The sequence below is a fragment of the Phoxinus phoxinus genome, assembly GCF_949152265.1.
Source record: "Phoxinus phoxinus genome assembly, chromosome: 9".
Classification (NCBI taxonomy): domain Eukaryota; kingdom Metazoa; phylum Chordata; class Actinopteri; order Cypriniformes; family Leuciscidae; genus Phoxinus; species Phoxinus phoxinus.
In genome coordinates this window covers 25,888,754-25,915,816 of record NC_136884.1, presented here as the reverse complement: position 1 = coordinate 25,915,816, position 27,063 = coordinate 25,888,754, and the positions used below count along the sequence as shown (strand labels likewise).

At 40.0% G+C, this 27,063-nt stretch overlaps 1 protein-coding gene across 2 annotated transcripts in view; it reads right to left on the bottom strand.

The window, feature by feature from the left end:
• The window catches only part of LOC307004308 (uncharacterized protein), a gene marked incomplete at its 3' end in the record, with an annotated part of 64,009 nt that extends 37,373 nt beyond the window's left edge, over positions 1–26,636 (bottom strand). Inside the window, exons 1-3 of one of the 2 annotated variants that reach the window (XR_013799005.1) lie at positions 26,577–26,636; positions 25,800–25,934; positions 204–1,245 (exon numbers count right to left, since the gene is read on the bottom strand). Coding sequence is in view for 1 of the 2 variants with exons in the window: in XM_079623430.1 (XP_079479556.1) it covers positions 25,800–25,884 (85 nt within the window). The remainder of the gene's footprint in view (positions 1–203; positions 1,246–25,799; positions 25,935–26,576) is intronic. The other variant, XM_079623430.1, reaches the window with a different exon arrangement.
• Positions 26,637–27,063: the final 427 nt, after the last annotated feature.

Here is a 27,063-nt window from a genome sequence, read left to right as displayed (position 1 = left end):
ATTGAATAAACGTTGCATGAATTCTGATATGACTCTTCAGACTGCAGTCGCACTGTAAAACATCTGACCTGTATCGAATTTAGGACCACATATGGAAGTGGCACAAATCAGAATTGAAAAAAAAGATCAGATTCCATGTAGTTTGTGCTGTTCACACTGTCATGACAAAAAACAGTCAAAAATCTGATTTGGGCCACATTTACCTGCAGTCAGAACGTAGCCGTAGCCTAAGTGTGATGGCAAAATATTTTTTACACTGACCACAATTAAATTGTCTGTGAAGGTGATTTTTGAAATTGCTCCTTTTTCTGCAATTTCTTCCCAGAATGAGTTTGCAAATGACATTTCAGGTCTGCTAGATATGTGAAACTCTTCTCACACTGAAGACATATGAAAGGCTTCTCTCCCTCTCCAGTGTGAACTCTCAGTTTTCTCTTGAGTGAATCCTCATGTGGGAATTAAGGGTTACTTTTTGTCTGAAACTCTTTCCACATTGAGGGCAAATGAAAGGCTTCTCTCCGGTGTGAACTTTCATGTGGACTTTAAGACTTTCTTTTTGAATGAAAAATCTCCCACACTCTTGGCAGGTGAAAAGGTTCTCTCCAGTGTGAACTCTCATGTGGGCTTTAAGGCTGTATTTTTGAGTAAAACTTTTTCCACACTGTTGGCAGGTGAAAGGTTCCTCTACACTGTGAATTCTCATATGCCTTTTGAGGTTTTCTTTTTCAGTGAAACTTTTTCCACACTGTTGGCAGGAGAAAGGCTTCTCTCCAGTGTGAATTCTCATGTGGACTTTAAGGCTGTATTTCTGATTGAAACTTTTTCCACACTCTTTGCAGGTGAAAGGCTTCTCTCCATTGTGAATTCTCATGTGGGCTTTAAGGCTATATTTTCGAGTGAAACTTTTTTCACACTGTTGGCAGGTGAAAAGTTCTTCAACAGTGTGAACTCGCATATGTCTTTTAAGGTTTCCTTTTACAGTGAAACTTTTTCCACACTGTTGGCAGGAGAAAGGCTTCTCTCCAGTGTGAATTCTCATGTGGACTTCAAGGTGTCTATGTTGATTGAAACTCTTTCCACATTCTTGGCAGGTGAAATGACTTCTAGCTCCCGTCTTTTGTGAGGAAGTATTTTCAGTCTGTGAGCAAGATTTTTCTTCAGTTAAGAAATCATGGTGAATCTCATACTGATCTTTCTCTTCCTTTTCATACAGTTTTTGATTCTCCACTCTCAGCACCATCGGGTCTAAGGTGAAAAAAAAAAGACAAATACAAATTAACCTGTTTAATGGCACAAAGCAACAGACATCAAAACATTTAGACATGTAAAGCATTAACACCAACATAAAGCATCTAAACTAATAGCATGTATGCTACATCCTATACCAATTAAGCTACCGAAAGAAGTGTTACCTGAAATCTCGGAACTTCTCAATATTTTCAACTTCACTTTCTTTAGGACACATCCAAATACCTTTCAAGCAGTTGTAAAAAAGGTTTTACTTGGGATAACTGGTTAATTATAGACAATCTCAATATTCCCATTCATGTCTTAAATATTAGAAACCGTATCCTCTCTCAACTATGTTCAGATTTGCAGAAAACAGTATGGATAATTGTGGAGAATTTCAGTTAGAATTTAAGCCCCATCATACTACAGAACCTGAGCTTAAAGTTACAAATTAGTTGCATTTTTAATGTAATTATTATTATTTTTGAAAAATATTACCAAAACTTCTCTTAGTTAACTGCCTATCAGTGTATTGGAATAGTTAATTATAGAGGTTGACTGACAGATTTTGCAGATTCATCTTCACTGATTTACGTGTCCACTACAGGGAATTGATTTGTTGATTAGATGCTGGCTGCATTAGTAGAGAACAGCACTATGTTTGTCGACAAGGCTGACTGGATGTTAAAGGGTTAGTTTACCCAAACATTTTAATTCTGCCATTAATTACCCACATGTTGTTCAAAACCTTTAAGACTTTCATTCATCTTTGGAACACAACTGAAGATATTTTTATTAAAGCAAATTCTGCACTCTCCATAGACATCTACGCAACTACTACGTTGAAATTTTCTGAATAGACTTGATCGCTTTGATGAACCGATTTAATTTAGGCTTTTATTCACATAAAAATTGATCATCAAACATAAACAGAAGCTTAAAGGTCCCATGACATGGGGTTATTATATTATTTTATAATGTGTCCTGGGTTGCCCTTATAATGTTAGTATGTTTTTTTAGATAGAAAATAGTCATAATTTAGAAACAAAAGGCCTTTTTCCTAGCCCAGTTTTAGCCTCTGATTTGAACGCTCTGTTTGAAGGGGCGTGTCTGTGTGAGACTTCGGTGTAACCGGCCAATGCTGTGATTGGCTGACATGCTTGCATATGAAATAGCTACTTATTATGTGAAACTCTCGAGTACTTTTACTACAGTTATTATACGTTTTTATTATTACAGCTATCGAGATTAACAAATCGTCAGAAGTATTTAGATCTATTCCCATCACATAAAATGTTGCCGTGATGAGCATTGCGCAAGCAGATGACAGTCTGTTGTTGATCGCGAGAATGAAGATCTTATCATTGCAACGCAGTTTCTGCACTCTCTCTGCTTTCACCAATGCAAACACGATGATGTAAATACAGTAAGAGCGATCATGTGCAGTGTAACGTGCGTTGATTTCATAACGAGTTTGGCAAGTGTCCAGATAAACTCGATCGCGCTGTGTCCATGAGAAAATGAGCTAGGAACTAGGAACGCGTGCGCGCGATTCCTACAAAGATTGTTCTTTGATCGCTTTCTGTATATAATTTATTCACAATTTAAATACGATTATTTTCATCCTACTAAAAGAAACGATGTGAAGTTGATATTTTAGTCACTGGCTTGACTTACTGAGGCATAAACAGCAGTATTGAACGATTTGAGAGAAAGATTACCTGTCTGAACTTGAACAATTACACATCAGAAAGTGTTGCTTGGCTCGATTGATTTATTTTCAGACGTTCGTCGAGGCCAGCTCTGTAGTGATCCAAGTTGAGGAAACAGTCGTCGGTGAAATGTTTGCCGCAGACATGCAAAACTTTGGGGAGTTGTGTCGGCGCATTTCCAGAGGAAATGAAATGAATCCACTGGTTCTTCTGGGGCTTGGATGAAGGAACTAAAAAAAGGCTTCGGTGTTCATTTGTACATCCAATTATTGAGCAATATATGCTTCGCTCGCTCAAAAGCCATGATATCTCCCGTGGACAAACTAAAATCACGCGCACGCGTTCCTACTTCCTAGCTCATTTTCTCATGGACTGGAAATATTCTCTGGGCGGGCAAAGCAGAGAAAGGGGAGGTAACATTTCCTCCGTATGACGTCATACGGAGGAGATTCAAGATCAGCCCGATTGAGCTTCCACTTTTTCAAAGGCAGAGAAAGATAGCAAAAGCTCGATTTACACCGATTGAAATTTCTAGAAACTTGGGGACCATATACAGGCTAGGGGAACTCATATTAATGTTAAAAAACCTAAAAAAGTTAAAATTTCATGTTGAAGGATAACACATTTTAAGAATCTATTTCATTTTAGGTTTAACTGATGATTATTGAGTTTCCAGCAGTAGATTCCGGCCAGACTTGTAAATGAGTCAAATCATTGAATTCTCTCACCTTTAGTTCTGCAAATTACTTTCAGAGCCATTTGCTCAAGGTACAGCGGTGCCTTTGTCTCTATGATAATGTTAAGGTTTGAGCAATCAAGTCAGGATGATTGGATTAGCAATACAATAGCTGATTGGCTCGGGTTCTCTAGAGCAATCTAGAGAACCTGCCATACCGGTTTTTGCTGGATAAGAAGACTCCTCCCCCTGGGAATGTATATAACTACAATGTATACTGTTTAGATTTAGACTGTTTGAAAGAATTGCAGCCACGCGCAATAAAGAAGAACTTCTGCTTGAACGTGATCCAAACGTCTCCTGGTATTTGCTTAGAAGAAGGAAAAGTTTCCTACAGTTTTGGTGCCGTGACCCGGATAGAGCTACTCACAAAGATCTGACTGAGTTCCAGACTGAATCTCAAACAAAGATCTGCTTTCCAGACTGCATCTTTTGGAATCCAGAGCAAAACTTCCAGCTGAACAAAGCAAGGTCTGGTGAGTGCGACTATCCAAAAGAACCTACAATACCAGTACAAAAGTGTGATCCTCTGCGCCGACAGAGAAGCGTTAAACAAACAGCTGCAAGTTTTGTTAACTAAGTTATCCTCTAAAGTTGTCTTTTAGAGATGAAAGTTATCCTCTGTTTTTCAGGCAGGGAAGAATAGCATTACGTGCTAATATTTTGTTACCCTCTACGTTTGCTAGAGACGATTCATTTCTTTTATTTTAATATCCTCTGTTCTCAGGCAGGGAAGATTAGCATTACGTGCTAGTTAGTTTGTTTATCCTTTGTTTCACAGAGAAGGTTAGCATTACATGTTAAGATTTGTAGGGCTGTAATCTCCCAGTCGATTAGTCGATTGTTGGTCGATAGGTTCTGGCTCGACCAAAATTCTGATTGGTCGATTTTTTCCCGCGTTCGTTTCATCAGTTTTGCCGCGTCCATTTCATCAGTTTTGCCGCGTCCATTTCATCAGTTTTGCCGCGTTCGTCTCATCAGGTGGAAAGCACTAATTGCTAATGGGGGTGTTTTCAGAGCACCCCTGTTCCACAGGTAACAGTCTGTCTTCAGAACACCCCCCTTGTTTTCACTTCTTTTGGATTAGCCCAACCCACCGGAGAAGAGAGACGGCTACTAGAAGGTTAGCTGAATATTATTTATTTAATTGTGAGCGTTTAATTCATAGTCAGTCCTCTTCTACCATGTCAACAAAGACATCGGCAGTGTGGCAGCATTTTTTTTTATAGAAAACGGGAAAAAAGGATTGGAGCCCAATGCGCTGTGCCACTGTTTGTATTAGTTTTGAGCCTAGATGCTTTATTTTCAGTTATGCACTTTATTTCGTTTTTGCTCTTGATCTGGTTTCTTTAATAAATATTTTTTTATTTATTAAAATGGACGTGCCTTTTGTGTTTGAGTAAAGCTTTAAGTTAATAGTCTATTCGTGTCTCAGCCGCGAAGCTGCGCTCCTGTGTTCAGCCTCACTCTGCGAGCTGTCAGTTATTATAATACATATGATAAAAACAATTGTCTAAATTATGTTGCATATTCCTCAAAAGTTCTTGTGATGATGTCACTAGTTGACAACAGTACTATTTTCGGAAATCATAGGCTATTGCACAGGTGCGCGTGATGCAACGCTGTCAGAGCCGACAGACTCGTGTGTCAGACTCATTTCAGTGCAAAATAATTGGGTCAAAAACGATTTAATATACTGCAAATAGCCTACTATTTTTTTGTTTATTTATAATTTATTTAGGCGGACAACAAGGCTACCAAGTACTGCGCACAGTGCGCAGCTAATTCATTTAACGTTTTTTTTTCCTAACGTCATTTTTAGTCGATTTTTAGTCGAAAACTTCAGGACTTCAGTCGACCAAGATTTCCTTTGGTTGATTACAGCCCTAAAGATTTGTGTGTATCCTCTTGCTAGAGAAAGCCTGTCCTTTGTAAGCTAGAGAAGATTAGCGTCATGTGCTAATAAGATTGTACCCTCTGTTTGTAAGACAGTAGAGAGAAGTTTAGTGTTTGTTTGTGTGGTAACAGAAATTCACAATGTTTAGGAAAAGTACTAGACTGACTACCCCTTTATGGACAGATAGTGAATTCAAGTCTTTGTTATCAGAGCACATGGACTCCATTGTGACTGAGCCAGTCAGATTGAATTTAACAAAGAAATTTGGCATTGATGCAGACAAAGTTTGGTCAATTGAAGAATGCAAGAAGGTGTTGGGTGCATGTATCAGGAAGAAAAATGTGAAAGGTATTATCTTATGTCACAGAGAGTTTAGCTTATCCATTGTACAAGAACAAGCTCGTTGTATTGATAAGTTAAAAGAACAGAACAAACAATTGCATACTCGAATGTCCTGTCTCACAGACAAGGTGGGCCATAACACGGCCTCAACCAAATGTGACTCAGAAGACCAACAGTCAGATGAAAGCTATCCTGATCTACAGTCTTTTGATAGTATAGAGGACAATGTCAATGCAGATGTAAATGCAGTTGAAGTGTGCGTAGCTAGACAAAAGCCTCAGGTAAAAGGGGTTGACACAGTTCCATCTGCAACCTCCGTACTGCAGCCACAAGCAGTCATTTCAACGTTAGCTCCTAAAGATATAGAGAGAATATCTCAGAGCTTACCTCCAGCACGCACAAATTTTTCTGAATTTAGAAGGGCATTGATCAGCAAAATGCGTCTATATGACATGGCGGTAACAGAAGTCACACAGTTGATGTCACAAATTTTAACTGAATCTGAATTCAACAGTTTTGAATCTGCTGTTACTTCTGAACTGCTACATGCCAGTAAAGATGAGTTGAGAGAAGGTGTCTTGAAAATTCTAAAGAACATTGTTGGACCACACATGGACTGGTCAAAGCTCACTAATTGTGTACAGAAGAAGGGTGAATCTGTTTGTGAGTACACAGAAAGGTTCTGTCAGTCCGCTGCAGCTTACAGCGGAATTGCAGACACGTCAGAGAAGGTGCTAGGTGATAATGGTCCCCTAGTTCGCACATGGTTTCAGGGTCTTCTGTCAGAACATAAAAATGCATTGCCTTACTTAGAATTAACATGGTCCAGTAGAACCCTGGAAGACAACCTGGACAGTTTAGTCACTTGGGAAAGAGACTCTGATGTCAGAGAGAGAGTAAGAATTGCAGCAGTTACTGTTAAGGTCAACTCAGAGAAGCCAAAGAAACGCAAAAGTCCTAGAGAAGCCACTTGTTCTTACTGTGGCAAGCACGGACATTTTGGGAAAGAATGTAGAAAAAACAAAAAGAATTTTAGAGACGTAACCAATATTGCTCAGCTTTTACTCAGTCTGTTTGCTACTCTGAAGCAGCCGCTCCCCTCGTCATTAAACTTGTGGGGCAACTTGTTGAGGTGTTAGCCATTTGGGCTGTGAGTGCTTAATTTCCCCAGTAACTTACAACAAAGATGAACGACTTGTTTTTGTTTAAAAGCACAAAAGGAAAGTGACTGTCTCAGTTTTCCTTTGGGGGACACTGATTAAGTAAACTCACAGCCTAAAATGTTGTTACAGCACAGGCTTCATCAGTAATGGTGTTAGGTCAGACTGAAAATTTAAAAAGCCCTCATGCAGGTACTAATGAATCAAGCAAAAGAAATTGGTTAACGACCCTCACAGCTCCGAATATTGTATTACAGCGTGCACCAGTTACGAACCCATCCTCATGTATGATGTCTGCAATGACTGAAGTTGTGTTAGAGGATGAAGGAGAAATGACTCACAATTGTGTTACGTTTACATACACACCTACGAGGGAAGTAAAAGAAACTCCCATAGAAAAGTTAGTTTGAAAATAGTTGTTTTGTTGATGGTTCAGCTCAAGAAACAAGCCGTTAGAACCTAAGTGGTACAGACCACATCGAGTGATGTTGATTACAGCAGCTGAAGTATTGTGTCAGGGAAGGAAAACTTGGACTCATGTGTCACAATGTAAATTTGTTCCTCCAGCTACAGGGACAGGATAGGACACATGGAACAGTGAGGAGCCCAGGGAAGAACCGGAAGCAACAGGCTTTCGGGGGCCAACCCTTGCGGTGAAGACATTTCCCTCATAGGCCCTCCCCCTCCACTAGTCCATCATCACCTCACTGTTTCGTTAGGTGTCTCATGAATTAAGTATTAGGGAAAGAAGGAACAACAAATAGCAGACTCAGATTGAACAGAGGATACAACCAGTCTTTACAACGAATACTGCTCTGTTGCCGTTTTCTCTTTTGTTTTCTTTCTTCCTCTGTGCAGATACCACTGGATGACTGTCCCGAGACCCATATGCAATGACCTCCTCACCTGTGTATGAAGCCACAACCTTCCAGAAAACGACTCGATCCACTGCTGAGCCAACTATCACAAAGAAAAAGAAAAAATACACAACGCAGAGACTCACATACGTTCCGTATGTCAACAGTGGAACCTTCAGTCATCCATCGAACATGATCAAGATTGTCACACTACTAACCATCATGGACATCGCGCAAAGTGTAGACTCCAGAAACAGCATATTCTTAGAGCTAATGAATATGTCAAGAACGCCTTGTTTGCTGGAAAGAACGTTGCATGGCACACGCAACTTCAGCTTCTGCCACAAACAAAGAACATGGCTGCATTACAGGACTCACTTGTGCACAAACATGGTGGTGAAAGAACTTTTGGAGCTTTAATCCCATCTCACAGGTTTAATGGATCCAACAGAGAACTTGAACAAAATCCAACAAGACATTCTTGATCTTTCAGCAAAATTCCACCAGATGACTGAAAGGTTCACGAACCCTAATTGCATGTTTGTTTCTGTGTCCGCATGCAATTACAGAAGAACTACACAGATCCGAAGCTACGTGCCTGTAACTTACAAAAGTTACAAGAATGAACTTTTAAGTGTTTAAATTTGTATATTATGTGAGAGTTTTAAAGAACTCTCAAACGGGGGACTGAAGGATAACAAATTTTAAGAATCTATTTCATTTTAGGTTTAACTGATGATTATTGAGTTTCCAGCAGTAGATTCCGGCCAGACTTGTAAATGAGTCAAATCATTGAATTCTCTCACCTTTAGTTCTGCAAATTACTTTCAGAGCCATTTGCTCAAGGTACAGCGGTGCCTTTGTCTCTATGATAATGTTAAGGTTTGAGCAATCAAGTCAGGATGATTGGATTAGCAATACAATAGCTGATTGGCTCGGGTTCTCTAGAGCAATCTAGAGAACCTGCCATACCGGTTTTTGCTGGATAAGAAGACTCCTCCCCCTGGGAATGTATATAACTACAATGTATACTGTTTAGATTTAGACTGTTTGAAAGAATTGCAGCCACGCGCAATAAAGAAGAACTTCTGCTTGAACGTGATCCAAACGTCTCCTGGTATTTGCTTAGAAGAAGGAAAAGTTTCCTACAATGTCATGGGACCTTTAACTGAACCTGCTTGATGCGCGAGAACAAACCTCTTGCTGAAGCTCAAACGTGCTGCGTAACAAGAATGAACCTCATTTTGAAGATAAAAAACATTACATAGTGTACCGCTATGGCGTGGCGCTACTCTGTTGTAGCGACTAGCAGCAGGTGTGTTTGTTTGTCTGCGTTTTGTTTGTCAGAAGTGCTGAATAAGTTTCCTGTTTTGATACATTGTTTGACAAATGGACTAGATACGATTGTCCATTCAAGCAGTCGCCATGGAGATATATTATGCTGTCATCTTATGGACTTTATGGATTTATTACGCCCAAGGCGAACGCAGCCAGCAACGTGAGCCGGTAAGGACATACTCTCGGGAATGTTTGATGCGATGGGACAATCCGTGTATGGGAAATATATACTTGGACCCGCTTGTATCTGAAGACATCCTAGCTGAGATTTCTAGGCGCAGGTCTCCTGGAAAAGATCGCAAAAACTCCCGCAAAGTGAGGAAGCGAGGAAGGAGAGGTGGCGTCCGACTTCGGTTTAAACGACAAAAAATACGCCGTATTCCGCTCCCTTCAATAATACTGGCAAATGCTCAGTCGCTCAGAAATAAGATTGATGAGCTTCAAGCAAATTCTAACTATTTACAGGAATATAGGAACGCCTGTATTTTAGCCTTCAGTGAGACGTGGCTGTCGTCTAAAGACACCGACACGGATCTATCGATCAGCGGCTTTGGGGCACCTGTCAGGTTGGATAGAGACGCAGAAGCCACGGGGAAATCTCAGGGTGGCGGTGTGTGTGTATACATAAACCAGCGGTGGTGTAGCAACATCACCGTCAGGGAAAAGATATGCACTCCTGACATCGAACTGCTTTCCATCTCCGTTCGCCCGTTTTATCTCCCGAGAGAATTTCCCCAGATATTTGTGACCGTAACATATACACCCCAAAGCAAACACACAGAATGCTGCCGATATTATTCGCAAAGTGACTCAAAGACTACAATCTCTTTCTCCGGATGCCCCGTGTCTGCTTATGGGGGATTTTAATAACTGCAAATTGAGTAAAACCTTCAACCTTTATCAATACGTCACATGTCCAACTAGGAAAAATAAGACTTTGGACAAGTGCTATGGTTCAATTAAGGAGGCTTATAAGGCTTCCCCTTTGGCTCCCATAGGATCCTCAGATCACTGTACTATCAATCTCATCCCGGTGTACAGACCTGTGCTTAAAAGGGGAGAAGTTAAAGCTAGAGAGATTGAGACCTGGGAGGATGAGTCTGTTCTGAAATTACAAGGTTGTTTTGATTGCACCGATTGGTCTGTCTTCATTGACTCTGCTTCAGACATTGATGAGCTTGTTGACACTGTAGGTTGTTATATTTCTTTTTGTGTGGACTCAATTATTCCAAAAAAGTATGTTAAAGTGTATGCAAATAATAAGCCATGGGTCACTAGCTCACTGAAACAAGTGTTAATGAAAAAACATAGGGCTTTTCATAAGGGGGATGAGCATGAAATTAGGGAGGCAACTAAGGAGGTCAGAGTAGAAACCAAGAAGGCTAAATTGCAATATAAAAATAAGATAGAGGAACGGCTGGGCAGTAACAACTTGAAGGTAGCATGGGATGGTGTAAAAAGAATGATAGGTCTGCAAAAAACACAAAATAAATCAGTCCAATTGCCAATGTATAAAAATGATAGCGAGTTATCTGAAGCGTTGAACACCTTTTTTTCACGTTTTGATATTCATGATTTTTCAGACAAACTAAAGAAATTAACTGAGAAACAGGTTCAGGTAGAATCTATACCCTTCTCAATTACAAAGGAGGAGGTTAGGTCTGTATTTAAGAGAACTAAGGTAAATAAGAGTCCAGGACCAGATGGAATTACTGGGAGATTGTTGAAGTGCTGTTCAGAGCAGCTCTGTGGGGTGTTTGCTGACATTTTTGTGATGTCCTGGGAACAGGGAAGGGTCCCAACGGCTTGGAAGGAGTCTATCATAGTTCCGGTGGCAAAGTGCAACTCTGCAAGCACATTAAATGACTTCAGACCAGTGGCATTGACCTCACTGGTCATGAAGTCATTTGAAAGGATTGTAAAGCGGCTTCTGTTGTTCAGGGTGGGTGGGGCCCTGGACCCCAGGCAATTTGCGTACAGGGCCAGCAGGGGGGTAGAGGATGCCCAGATTACACTTTTAGATCTTCTGTACAGACATTTAGAGGGTCCTGGTACACATGCCAGGCTCTTGTTTTTGGATTTTTCTTCTGCTTTTAATACTATCCAGCCACATGTTTTAGTTAGTAAATTATTATCAGAATTTAATATTGAGAGCAATCTTGTGAGCTGGATTATGGATTTTTTAACAAACAGAACACAGCGAGTTAAGGTAAACGGTTGTCTCTCTGAAAGGCGTGTCTCTTCCACTGGCTCCCCGCAGGGTTGTGTACTTTCACCTCTACTATACATCCTCTACACTAACGATTGTAGGAGCCAGTATAGAAATAGACACATCCTGAAATATGCTGATGATACAGTTATTGTTAGTTTACTGCAGAAACATGAATCTCAGCATGGGCCAGTGGTAGACGAGTTTGTTAGTTGGTGCGACAGGTCTTTTCTCCAGCTTAACACCTCTAAAACTAAGGATATGCTCATAGATTTTAGGAGAAAACAACCTGGTTCTCCTCCACCCACCTATATAAAAGGAATCAGCATAGAGGTGGTGGAGCAGTATAAATATCTGGGTACTGTGGTAGATAGTAAACTCAAATTTGACATAAATACAGAGATGATATGTAAAAAGGGACAACAACGACTGTACTTCCTAAGGAAGCTTAACTCTTTTAATGTTGATAAGGTTATCCTGTCTTTATTTTATAAATCCTTTATTGAATCTGTCCTTACTTTTGCTTTTATTGCTTGGTATGGGGGCATCAGCCTGAGGGAGAAAAATAACCTCAGCCATATTGTGAAAGTGGCTGGTAAGTTAATAGGGTGTCCACAGGTTTCCTTGACACATATTTATGAGAGGCAGGTTATGAGGAAAGCAGATGCCATATTGGACTGTGTAAAGCACCCCCTTCATTGTTCTTTTGAGGTCCTCCCCTCAGGCAGGAGATTCAGAGTCCCTGGTTTTAAGTCCAATAGGACAAAGAACTCTTTTATACCAAGTGCAATTCGGTTGCTAAATTTGCACAATTCGTTGACCTAAATGAGTAGTGGTGTAACAGTGTTTTAATTAGTAGTTTTGTGTTGTTTATTTGTCTGTATATTTGGTGTTTACTTGTTGTGCTACCTGTATGTTTACCTGGCTGCAAGACAAGTTTCCCTTAGGGGACAATAAACTAAACTGAACTGAACTGAACTGTACCTTTAAATTATTCATTTCCATAATTTACACAAATTGGAAAGCGAAAATCATATTTACTGTAGTCTACTTTTCACCACTATACAAGTTAACCTAACTTCCAACTTGTGTAATGTGAAAAGGGTTCATTAAAATTTATTATTTTAAACTGGTGTTTTTACTCCACCCAGTTTCATTACGCCACTTTGTGTCTGTTGCTGCCGCATGGTTCGAGTTTGGAGCTCTGTCAAAGTTGATTCTTAATCCTCTATTTTCTTCTCTATATCAATTTTATAAACTATTATTTCCAATTTTTTACAGTGGGTGAACATATTCCCAATATTATTCTACATCGAAAACAATCAGATTACTCTGATATCGCTACTTTAATTATATTTTCCAAACATCCGCTACTAGCTTTAGCCTATTAGTATCACTAAAGTGGTCTCAGCTATCGCCTGTCCTGTTTAGACTCATCACTCTTATTGTGTGTTATTGTTTGTCTATTCTAATGGCGAATGTTTCGGATGTGCGTCTACCTTGTGACGGTCTGGAAATTTTCCCACCGGTTAATCGACGTGTGACAACACCAATAATACCAGTATCAGCGGGTGGAGGGACGAGTTTTTTCCTCTTTTGCACCTGGCTTTTAAATTGCTAGTTCATACAGGCATTCATTACGCTGTGGAGCAGAGTAAGTGTTTTTAATTAATTCATATGGAAGTTGAGCATCAGTACGCACCTTTATAAAGGAATGCCTGTCCGGCCATGCACATTTTACTTTCGCTTTTGAATTAGTTCATTATTATTCTTAATGGAAAAACAACAACAAAATGACAAGTACAATGACAAGCACTTAAATAGGTGCTTTTACATTTCTAGACCTGCCAACCTGTACACATTTTTCATAGCGGGCACGCATTTTGACCTCAAAGTACACTAGTACGATTTGTTACTCTAAACTACGCAAAAACCTGGTGACTTAACTGAAAATACAGCATCTCTTATTTATGTGCGGATACACGAGCGCGAAAGTGCGCGCGGCAAAAATGTCATCATTGCGGTGTGTGTGGTCGTGCACGTTGGGTGCGCAAGGCCACATTTCGCGTGGCGGTGTACAGTGCACAGCTTTTTTTGTAACAGCGCTCGCGGCTCCGCATCCGAAGATGCACGACTTCAAGCCGAATCTGGACGAGCATGTCCATCTCACAGCACCGGCATCCAGTTCTTGCATCTAAATTAGTTGCTTACATTAACTAAATGAGCCTACAATAGCAGACATAAGCCCTTTAAATAAAAATAAATGGCCATGTTTTATAAAAAGGTTCACAAAACTAAACAAAAATGTTTAGAAAATATGTAACGTCAATTTAGTTGTAGGTTACATTCTCATATCCATTTTTTTCTCTCTAATGTCACACAGGGAATAATCTGGTTTACTGCTTTACACGATCCTTTGTAGTGTGGTTTTGGTGTACTAAAGTGTAGTACTAAAATAAACATTCATGAATGTACCTTACTTCTCGCCGCTGATTCCTGATGGTTTAGAGGACAATTACACTGAGTATAAACAAACCTAGCTTAAGGCGGGGCTACAGATTAGGTATCCATAAAGAACCCGCGTATCTAACAGTAGTTCCGCATTACATTCATTAATTTGCAAGCGAGTTATATTTATTTTTATACCGTGTATTCTCTGTGTAAATTCATGCACCAAACCGTGACGCCCGTACCGTTTTGGTTCAATACAAATACATGTACCGTTCCACCCCGGTACTACATACAGCTCCAGGGGATTAATAAAGGCCTTCTGAAGCAAAGTAATGAGTTTGTGTGAGAAAAATATTCATATTTAAAACTTAAAAGTAAAAATATAGCTGCAAGCAGCGATTACGGGCCCAAGCCGGTGGCACCGCCACCCTGGTGCCTTTAGTTACACTAAAGGCACCGGGCTGGCGCTGCCACCGGCTTGGGCCCTCCATCGCTGCTTGCAGCTATATTTATTTATATATATATATATATATATATATATATATATATATATATATATATATATATAAAAAGCCGCCACCCCGTTGCCTTTCGGGTTCCTGTGCACGACGGGCAATAACGTAACCCCGCTTTGACTGTCGAGAAGAAGTCTGCTTTAGAGCTTGTATCAGTGTGAGTCTTTCTGCTCCCCTCCAAACACACACAGAAAAGGGGGGTGACTCACATTAGTTACATCCATGTGATCGCTCTCTTACAACAAACACGCTACTGAAGTTTCATCAAGATCAATAAATGTATTAAGACGTTATAACAGATCGTGTTTCTCTTTTCTCGCCATAATTTAGTTTCCTCGCCACGGCCAAACTGTTCGAGATATCAAAAATCCGTCAGCAATTTAGTATCCTCAATGTCTTGTCGTCAGGCTGACCGAGTTTGGTTGCGATTGGATGAATTTTCTAGAAAGAGTGTTTCAAATTCCAGGGGCATGCGTTTTCATACCACCCACAATAGCCGACTTCCTGTTGGGCTGGCGTAAAACTTAGAGCACGAAAGTTGTTCGGCCCGATGAGATCTAAATGTGTACCGAGTTTCATATTATTACATGCAAGCGTGTTTGATATACGGACAAGTGTTTGAATCCCATTCCAGGGGGCGCTGTCGAGCCCCCCTGCCACGCCCGGTTACCAGCTTCAGCCCGGCCCTGATGGCCGCGGGTTCTGACCTGTGTGCAAAATTTCAAGAGTTTTCGAGCACGTTAAGGGCCCCAAAAGTGCCCGAGATTTTGCACACAGCAGAGAAAGGGTTAAACTAAACTAGCCCCCCTCCTCACACACACACACACACACACACACATACACAGATCCCCCCTCCCCTCCCCACCCCACACAGACAGACACACACACACAGAATGGCAGAGAGACAGAGAGAGACAGAATTCACATTCAAACCACAATATCTGACTTTCTGTTGGTCGGAGCTAATGACTGTAAATTAGAAAGTTGTTCGGCTTGATAAGATCAATATACACGCTGAGTTTTGTAACTGTAGGTAAAACTATAACTAAGTTATAACACACTTTATGCATCCTTTTTTAATCATAAATTCGTTTCCTCGCCACGGCCAAACCGTTCGAGATATCAAAAATCCGTCCGCAATTTAGCATCCTCCATGTCTTGACTTCATGCACACCGAGTTTCGTGGTCATCGGATGAATTCTCTGGGAGAAGTGTTTCAAATGCCAGAACATGCGTTTCCATACAGCCCATAATAGCCGACTTCCTGTTGGACTGGCGTAAAACTTAGAGCACGAAAGTTGTTCGGCCCGATGAGATCTATATGTGTACCGAGTTTCATATTATTACATGCAAGCGTGTTTGATATATGGACATGTTTTTGAATCCCATTCCAGGGGGCGCTGCCGAGCCCCCCAGCCACGCCCGGGTACCAGCTTCAGTCGGGCCCTGATGGCCGCGGGTTCTGACATTTGTGCAAAGTTTCAAGAGTTTTTGAGCACGTTAAGGGCCCCAAAAGTGCCCGAGAAGTCCCACACAGCAGAGAAAGGGTTAAAATAAAGCCCCCCTCCTCTCTCACACACACAGACACTGAGAGAGACTGGCAAAATTCCCATTAAATCACATTCAAACCAAAATATCTGACTTCCTGTTGGTCGGAGCTAATGACTGTCAATTAGAAAGTTGTCCGGATCGGGGAGATAAATATAGATACCGATTTTTGTTACTGTAGGTAAAACTAATACCCCATTTTTGACTAAAGGTGGCGCTACTGAGCCCCTTACCACGCCCGTTTCTGAAACTGTGCACAAGTGTACTAGGCAATAAATGTAAAGTGTCTGTCGAGTTTCATGCAATTTGAAGTATGCTAAGAGTCTCAAAAACTTTAAAAAAGAATATTAAAGTTTGATGCGTTGCCATGGCGACAGTATTAAAGATATCAATAATCCTTTCACAGGTCTACATCTGCCGTGTGTTTACATTATACAGATGAAGTTTGAAGCAAATCGGTAAAAATAAGAGGGTGATTTCAAAGCATTTTGAAAGTGACACACTTCCTGCTGCCAGTTGGTGGCGCTATAACTTTGACTCACAATAGTCACATCCATGTGATCGGCCTCTTACAACAAACACACTGCTGAAGTTTCATCAAGATCAATTAATGTATGAGGATGTTATAACACACTTCCTGTTTCCAATATTCGCCATAAATTTGTTTCCTCGCCACGGCCAAACCGTTCGAGATATCAAAAATCCCCTCGCAATTTAGCATCCTCCATGTCTTGACTTCATGCACACCAAGTTTCGTGGTCATCGGATGAATTCTCTGGGAGAAGTGTTTCAAATGCCAGAACATGCGTTTCCATACAGCCCATAATAGCCGACTTCCTGTTGGACTGGCGTAAAACTTAGAGCACGAAAGTTGTTCGGCCCGATGAGATCTATATTTGTACCGAGTTTCATATTATTACATGCAAGCGTGTTTGATATATGGACATGTTTTTGAATCCCATTCCAGGGGGCGCTGCCGAGCCCCCCTGCCACGCCCGGGTCCCAGCTTCAGCGCGGCCCTAATGGCCGCGGGTTCTGACATTTGTGCAAAGTTTCAAGAGTTTTTGAGCACGTTAAGGCCCCCAAAAGTGCCCAAAAGGTAGTAAAATAATAATAATAATAATAATAATAATAATAAAGAAGAAGAAGAAGAATAATAATCCTTAGAAAAACAATAGGGCCTTCGCCTTTTCAAGGCTTGGGCCCTAATAAATAGCTTTTCACTTTTGCCAACCGCGGCGATTTTGCGGCGCATTACAAAACTAATCCACTGCAACCATTAGTGGCTCGGATGATGGGAGAAAATTAAGACTTATGTCCACTCTTACATCCAACAACAGAACACCTGGATTGCTTAAGAGACATTGTCAGACATGTCACTCGAGTGCGGAAAAAAATGGCAGATAGCGTACAACTCGCTGAGGGCGGAAACTATGGTAATGCAGGCAGGGGCGTAGCACCAAATGTTGGGCCCCGGTCACAGAACAAAGGGATGGGCCCCTTACAACACTGCTTTATTTTCACTATTATTCAAAGCATTTATTTTCACAAGGTTAAATTCAGTGTACCAATTGCAATAACATAAGACACATTAAAACAGACAAATGTTAACTATTTCTATCAAAAATGACCATTAAGCCGAGCAAGTCCAGAAGCATCTCCATTATCAAGCTGTCAGACCACCGCTTTCACATTGGTGAGGAACCCATTCCAATGGTTTCCGAGAAGCCAGTGAAGAGCCTAGGTCATTGGTATGATTGCTTTCCTCAAAGACAAAGAGCAAGTAGAGCAGCTCAGGAGGGAGGTAGCCAGTGGCCTGGAGAACATCGACAGAACTATGCTTCCTGGCAAGCTGAAGCTCTGGTGCATGCAGTATGGACTACATCCACGTCTCCTGTGGCCGCTAACCCTCTATGAAATTCCGCTCTCAAAGGTGGAGAAGCTGGAGAGATTGGTCAGCTCATATATAAGGAAGTGGCTTGGCCTTCCCAGGTGCCTAAGCAGAATTGGGCTCTACGGCAAAGGGATGTTACACCTGCCCATTTCCAGTCTGACAGTCAGACTGGAGATGATGCTGCTGGATTTGAGTGATCCATTCGTAGCCCAAGCTGCCCCCATCCTAGCCACCGGGAGGAAGTGGACCCCATTGGCTGCTACTGAGCAGGCAAAGGCAGCACTCCGAGACAAGGACATCGTGGGCCGAGTGCAGGAAGGGAGGAGTGGTCTTGGTGTTGGGGCCAGTGCAACAGCATGGAGCAAGGCCTCTACATCTCAGAGACGCAAGCTGGTGGTCCAGGAGGTACGTCGGGAGGAAGACGCAGGAAGGTGCGTCCAAGCTGTGGTGCAGGCAAAGCAAGGGGAGTGGATGGCATGGAAAGGAGTGGAGAAGAGGAGGATCTCCTGGAAAGAGTTGTGGGAGATGGAGGCATTCAGGGCAAGTTTTACAATCAGGGCTGCCTACGATGTCCTGCCTTCCACCGCAAACCTAAGCCAGTGGTATGCCGAAGACCCCACGTGACCTCTATGTCCAAGTTCAGCAACACTGAAGCACATTTTAGTGGGATGAAAGACCAGCCTCACCCAAGGCCGTTATACCTGGCGGCACAACCAGGTGCTAAAGAGTCTTGCAGCAGTACTAGAAAGTCGACGGACAAGTGTTGAATGCGCTTCCTCTCCCATCATCTCGGTGGCAGCCGACACCATTTGTTCGGGAGGGCGAGGGTCAAGCCAGCCTCACCACCACAAGACCAGACACTGGGCAGCGGGGCAGTGCATGGGACTGGAAGCTGCTGGCAGACTTGGGCAAGAAACTCTGCTTCCCAGATGAGATTGCAGCTACAAACCAGCGACCAGACCTTGTTCTATGGTCAGCCTCATTCAAGCTTGTCTACATCATCGAGCTCACCGTGCCCTGGGAGGGTGCAGTGGAGGAGGCTTACGAACGGAAAAGGCTGAGGTACGCTGAACTTGCAGCCGATGCGCAACAACAAGGCTGGAATGCGAATACGCCCAGTGGAAGTAGGCTGCAAAGGGTTCGTAGCCACCTCAACATCCAGGCTACTGAGGGAGATGGGAATGCGAGGGAAGGCCCATCGGCAGGCAGTCAAAGACCTCTCCGGGGCTGCTGAAAAGGGGAGTCAGTGGCTGTGGATGAAGAGAAGGGTCTCCGTTTGGGCCTTCAAGTAAGTTGAAGGCACCTAGGGAGTGAACCTGGGACGCTGCGACCACTGCTGAACCCTCTGGAGGTGTCGTGGGCCGATCAGCGAAACACTGAAGGAAGGAAGGCGCCCACTTGATAACCCAAAAGGTGCCATCACTCATTTGACCATCTCACGGAGTCCCATCGGTGCCTCAACTATGCCATTATAGAGGGATATCAACATCTAGTCCTATACAACAGACCTTTAATTTATTAGAAAATAAAAAATAAATTAAATAAGTGAATTATTAACATTAATAATATAAATATAAATAATAGCTACATTAAAATGTAGCCTTCAAATATTTTTACATTTTTAGCGGCCGGAATTCTGATTTGTTGCTACACTCATACGCTCAACAGACTTCTCTGTGATTGGCTATAGTGCTCAGTGCTGCAAACAGGAACGCTTGTAAACGTGGACCTTTTGAATGCAGCAGCCATCTATCTGCATGTATCTAATTAAATCTCTGTACTCAGTAAAACCGTGCAGAGAGACTGGTATCGTCACATTTGCCCAATTTAATGATTTACTTTGTTTTAACGTACCGGTAGGCTACTTTTGACAATACTACTTTCACTGAGTTAAAGTGATAAGTAATAAGTTACACTTTTCTCTCACAAGCCTCACCATTCTTCCTTCCCATCAAAAAAAAAACTAGTCAGAAGTTGTCTGCCCTCCTGCGGCTTTCTTTCCCTTTCTCTTCACTCTTTTGATAACCTGACTTAGGCTTATTTTTTGTACTGTGAGCCGAGGCTCCTTTCCATGCCACAAGCTGACTTTAACCGCAGCCGCTTCACTGGACAACAAGGCCAAACCATTTCTGCTTTTGATAGGGGGATTGCTAACATGGGGGCACAAGCTGCTAGGCAAATAAAGAACATTTCTCAGTTTTACGGATGTAAAATTGAGTCTTGTGAATTTTTATTCCTACCGACAGCATATTGTAACTATGTGATTTTGTCATTTTAATATTATGGATTATCAATATATATTTGTGGGCCTGACCCAAATGTTTAATGTCACAATTGTTACCATCTATTTGCATTAGTTTATATCCAGCTGGTCACTTGTATGCATTCATTAGCTGGCGAAGTTGCATATTTAAAGCTAGTGATGTGATTGCCTTCTCAACATTGATATGTTCATGCAGCCGACACAAACATTAACAAATCAGAAATGCATTCGATTCAATTTTTTTTTATCACTGCAATACATATTGTTATTTTGATTAGATAATCATCAAGTGTTCTAAAATAGAAGCAAATAAAGTGAGAGACTATACATGTAACATACATTTATGACATTTTAATGCTCTGGCCTTTGCAGATATTTAAAGATGGCCACCTTTAAGCATAGCAGACTCTTTGGATTTAAATGAAATGGTAACACTTTACAATAAGATTACATTGTTAGCATTAACAAATGTTGTAGTATTGTCCATTGTTAGTTTGTTAACATCAACATTTACGAATACATTTTAAATTGACTTTACATTTTTATTGTATCTATGAACTAACATGAATGATCAAGGTACAATTGTCTTGCTCGAATATTAATACATGCTGTAATTTTTTTTACAGCATATAGTTCATGAAAGCTAGCTAATACATCCTTGTTAACAAATGGGAATAGTTCATAGGTAAAGTGTTACCTATGAAAATTACCTATGTTTCTAGGTTATAGCTAAAGAAACCTGTAATGTTTTAATGTTTAAATAATTTTCTGTAGAATTCGTTCTGTAGAACTTCTCATTTTAATATATTCATATTTATATATTTCTTTCTTTTAGCACATTTCAGTTCAGCACTATTTTAGTTGGAGTGTTATGTTTTTTTTAATCCAGTATCTATTTTAAAAATATCCGTTGATTAATCGGTTATCGGCACGTATGGTCAAAACCTAAATATCAGTAAAATCCACTATCGGTCACCCTCTAAATTTTATCATTGTAGGGTGATTGTGTTCACACACTGCCAACACATATTTATGTCCAAACACGATGTAAAGGATGATTTTACATAATAGGTGCCCTTTAATCGCAGAAATTAAATAAGTGTTTTTTTTGTCCATTAATTTATGGAGGATTCCAATGATATAAAGCACTTGAGTCTATAGCCGCTTTTCCACCGTCGGGCCGAATGGTTCTCATTACGGGACGCTTTTTGGAATGTATACAAACGCGTCAGTCATTGCCTTGGTAACGCGACAGTTTACTGATGATATGAGATGGATCAGCTATTGCTTTTCATTTTATTATTGCTTTGTTTACTTTACTCAAATTCTAAGAATTTTTCAAGAGAAACTGGTAACCGGGCAACTGACAAATGACCAATGACCAGGCAACTGACAAATGACCAATCCTGAGTGGCGACGTCACTTCACAGATTCTACCAGCACGGAATGCTGAGAATTCCGGGCCGAGAACGGTTTGTAATTGTACCGTCCCGAACCAGGCTCTAGTGGAAACACAACTGGAACCGTTCCTTAACATTCTAAGAGCCAGGCGGCCCGACAGTGGAAAAGCGGGTTATGGCAAACGGTCTAGGAGTTATGAGTGGTTTCGAGTTTTTGATCATACCCCGTCAATGTCTCCCCAAATTGAGCCATCTGGCCAGGCCTTTTCGGTTTCGGTTTATCATATGTTCCTGACTATAAGTCGCACTTTTTTTTCATAGTTTTGCTGGTCCTGCGACTTCTAGTCAGGTGCGACTTATATATCAAAATTAATTAATATTAACTGAGATGAACCAAGAGAAAACATTACCGTCTACAGCCGCGAGAGGGCGCTCTGGTTAGCGGAGTTGTTCAGAAGCGACACAGAGGAAGAATTTAATGGATTCAGTGCTGTGGAATGAGATCGTGGGAGCTTGGTGAACTTGCTTAACGGTAACTTGTTGGACTCGCTGGATTATGTTAATTTAGCCTATTCAGCCTCCTCAGGCTCATTTTACAACTCCCCCAGAGTTAAACAGTTGAGTTTTACCGTTTTCGAATCCATTCAGCCGAACTCCGGGTCTGACGGTACCACTTTTAGCATAGCTTAGCATAGATCATTGATTCTGATGAGTACAGTAGCATTTCTTTCAAAATGACCAACGAGTTTCAATATCTTTCCTATTTAAAACTTGACTCTTCTGTAGTTAAACCGTGTACTAAGATCGACGGAAAATTAAAAGTTGCGATTTTCCAAGCCTATATGGCCCCCAAAAATAGTCCCCAGCTCGGTAACTTCCAACATGACCGGGACTAAGTTTGTGTAGTTTTAATAAATACGGTTCGGGATCAGCACCAAAGTAAATGTCATCTAAATCGTCTCTCACAAATGTCTCCATGCTACAAGGCACGCTCCATGTGCAAGCAGGTTGTCACGTTGGTTTGTTGACGGCAAGTGCTTTGTCATATCATTACGCCTGCTGCACCCATGGTACGGCCGCACAGTTACTTGATTCTTACGCCGAGCGATGTAATTCCGAGCGAAGGAACTACTCATCCCATAAACCACCGCGCCTCACTGAAGTCGACTGAAGCCACAGCCGCGAAAGAGCCTTTTGACGTGAATCTGACGACGACCACGCAAACTTTGTGTTAAAAGTTTTAAAGTGAATTTTATATAGTGAATGTGCAGTTAATAGCAGTTCTTTCAGTAGTAATCGTGTAAATAATAGTGTTTTATATAGTTATTGTTTGTTGAATTTTATATTTATCATCGTGTATTTTATATCGTGTGCGTGTGTGAAAGCGGTTAACGATAACGTTAGCAACATGGTGCAGTGCTTTGTACCTGACTGCAATCACCGCTCAGTCGTCAACACGTGTGTTCAGTCAGTTTGTGTGTTTATTTCAAAACCCTTTATGACGCAGGACACTCTGCTGACAGGACAGGTTGAGGTCCATGCTCATTTATTCATGAAGTTATAGTTCATCCTTAATTGTAATAACATTTAATGTATTTTCTTAATATCTTAATATCCACAACAAGTGAAAATTAAAAAGTGATCATCCAGAAAGTGCACCACGCCACCGGTCTGATGCATGGTCCGGTGCATGGTCTGCTCTTGGACCACCATCATATTCAGTTTATTAACTTGCCATGAATTATTACACAAATGTTCAGTAAATGCATGAAGAGGTATGCCTGGGCTAAATATTGTTTTGACAGTGGCATCATCAAATGCTTGATATGACTCATACTATATGAAGGCTACAGTAGCCTATCTAAAGTGAACGATAAGTAAGGGATAATGTAAAGCGAGGCGGTTGTTATAGCGAATACAACTCCCGACAGGCTGATTATGAGCCCGATGCGAAGCGGAGGTATTTTTAGATATTTACTTTTTCAATATCTGTACTATTTGAATTTGTGATTGGTTGACTGGCAAATAAAAATTTAACAGTGATAAAATAACGTTGTTATTGTAAATGTTTACATTTGGCATTTCATATAGCAATATATTGTCGGGCCTGTAATCATTTGTTTTTGAAAAGTGTTTTTATGATCCATTTTCTCTTTTGCGCACCTGCACGCAAACTCTGACCCATGCGTACGAACGTTTTGGAGACGGAGCAGTTTGGCGACGCCGATGGTGAGCTGGAGTTAAATGTCTTTTTGGTCACTTTTAGACAGAAAATCAAAATAAAATTATACATATACAGAAAGATAATACATATAATTTCACTCACCAAGCCTATCACTTTAAGCAAATATCCACACCTTAAATGTCCGCGCCAGCGAGCGCGTTGGGCCGTTTAGTGAAACTGACGCATATCTAACGGCAGATGAAGTAAAACTGTAAATCTTCATTATGAGTCCTAATCATAAATAGGCTACAGTTTATATAAAACAATGATTTAAACTATGTTTTATTTCTGATATAAACATTTAGATTAAATACGCCATATCATTAAGATTAAATACGCCATATCATTAACGGAGTGTAACACTTAAACTACATGACATTTACTGAAAAGTAAAAAAAAAAAATATATATATATATAATATATATATATATATATATATATATATATATATATATATATAATATATATATATATATATATATATATTCAATAAATAGCCTATAAATATTTGTTGTGGATGCAATGCTTTTGAACACTTTTTCTTTGGCGTGCTGTGTTTCAATGTTTTAACTACAGAGATAATGCTTATCGTGATAATAGCAGATTGTGCAAATATAATGCACAACAAGGTCTATCGGTTCCCATTACAAATAAATCATTTAAAAAGACTATTTGGCCAGTGGAAAAGATTAAGAAAAACTTTCTCTGAAATGTATTTTACACTATTTGATTTATTTATTCAAAAACAAGGCAAGGATAGGCTACTACCGGTAAATTATTTTGTATTAATGTAATGTGACGGCACATCCGTATTTCATATTTTCCTAATGTCTTGTACCGTTAAACATGTTATCACGTGGATGAATAATCATATGCAAATGATATGCAGATGAGGATATGCATAGTAAAACTAGGCGTTGTAAGCTCCATATATGGTTATTTCGGGGAGGAGACGAGACGCATGTGCGCACAATCTTCCGCTGACTGGGATTTATAAAGTGAATCCTGCGCAGGTTCTGGCATACGCACGGTTTTATAAGTCTGAATATTTTTTTGCGCATTTTTGGCTTTTGGGCGCACGTACACTTAGTAAGGATCCTACGCACAGTTTTATAAATGAGGCCCCTGGTTATGACATATGCGTTTGTATCTATACGTGTTTTCTCCAGAGTTTAATGTTACACCACTTTACCCCTTGATTCGAACATACTAGGAGTCATAATAGCTTATATGACATCTTTAGTTTCTGCTTCTTTTTCGCCTGTGTTTTGAGATTCAGTACTTTAAGTGTCACCCCCCCCCCTTTTTTTTTTTTTGAATAGACATTGTTTTAAAGACATGTCAGATTTTTGTAGAAGTGAAATAAATTAAGAAAGTGAAAAGTTGTAGAAGTTTGAGTTTATGAAAATGTACAACGAAAAAAAAAATATTATTCATAATTTATATAAAATATATTTTTTCAAAACCTGGTGGACTCTAAAACTGCAAAAAAATCAAAGGCAAAAATCTGAACAAGTTGTGTTTCAAATTTTAGGTTGATCTCAAAAAACTAGCTTTCAGTGCGATTTTGTTTGGCGCAGTACCAAACTTTACTCCATTATTGCCCATATAAGGGCACCTCAATTTCCATATGTGTTTTTTCTTTATATTGAAAAAAATTCTTGACTTTTTTTTTCTAAAATAATTGAACGGATGCTATCTTTTGAACTCTTGGCATGAAAACAAACTGAGGTTTCTACCATTCTTCCGTGATTTTCCACGTTCATCACCATTTCAAAATAAAGGACTGAACACGCCATAGGAGTATGAAAATATCCTTGTTGCACATTGATAAATTACGGCTCCTCTGTAATTTATTTTGAAAATCAGTCACCAAATATGCAAACTAGAGATTGTAAGCTTTCAAATGATATATAGTTTGTCAAGATTAGTTTAGGTTTAGTATAGGATATTACTGTTTTAAATATGACTTTGGACACTTAAGGAGTTAAGAAGTGTATTCAGCTTTGAGAATGAAACTAACCTGTTTGTTCTGCAGTATCTTCTTCTTTCACTCTGAATGCTTCTTCAATCTTCATGTCTTCACTCTCCTCTTTAATAAATGCCATCTTTATAATAATGTGTCACGTAGATCTCAGCACCTTCACCAGGAGTGTTTCTGCGTGTTTGAACAGTTTGACAGGTTTAAGATGAAAATAATCAACAGATATAATCATATAAAATAAATCCAAACTAAATATCTGGGTTCGTCTCAATCAGCTCTAGTTCAGTAGTTCAGCACACTGGTTAGGGCAAGTCAGTTAGAGTGAGAGATAATGGCCTTAAATGGCCTGATTAGACAAAACCTTTCTAAACAAGTGCTTCAAATTAATAAAAGAACACAAATTATACTGACACTTCATATTTAGACATGTCAATTATTTGTAGATTACACTGTTTACACAGCACGTGCGCTGAATCGAGCGTTTCGAATAACTAAATCATTTTCAGACACAACTGGTTCAATTATTAACACAGATTTTCGAGTTTAAATTTTAAAGTTTCTTCATCACTACTCGCCAGTGACCAAATTCATGTTTACGACCAACTTGTTCACAATTGGGAGCGAAATGAGACGCACCTTTTCTGATACTCATGTGTGGATGCACTTTACACACAAACTAAAGTTAATTAATGTTAGATAAAGTATTACAATGTTAATTTCAATAATGATTCAGCAATTATACATCGTTCATATATATATATAACTGCCTGACCGAGTTGCATTGATGTAAACACTTTAAATGCGTAAAATACAAACCTTTCTTCAGCCGAATAATAAAAGAAGGACCACGGCGCAGTTTTATGAGGTCATGTCCCCAGACCAAAATACAAGTCCAGTTCTGCTGTCTAAAATCACCAAATTGCAATAATAAATACATGTTAAAGAAATCTAGAGTTTAATTATTGGATAAATAAATTTTTAAATACATGTTGTCAAATTACGTGACGAAAATATTAAGAGCTACTAATGAAAGAGGATGCAAAAAAAAAATCTTTTTTTTTTTTTTACATCGCATCCTTTTATGTATTTATCCAAGCTCCAACTCTAAATTTCTCTGACATGTATTTTATCATTGCACTTGTGTGGTTATAGACAGAACCATGTTTTTTTTTTTTTTTTTTTTTTTTTTTATTGAATAAACATAACAACGAGAACAGTTTCACCTACAAGAATAACACAAAGATAGAGTTATAAAGTAATACAAAAATAAAGTAATGCAAAAATAAAGTAAAGACAGAACCAT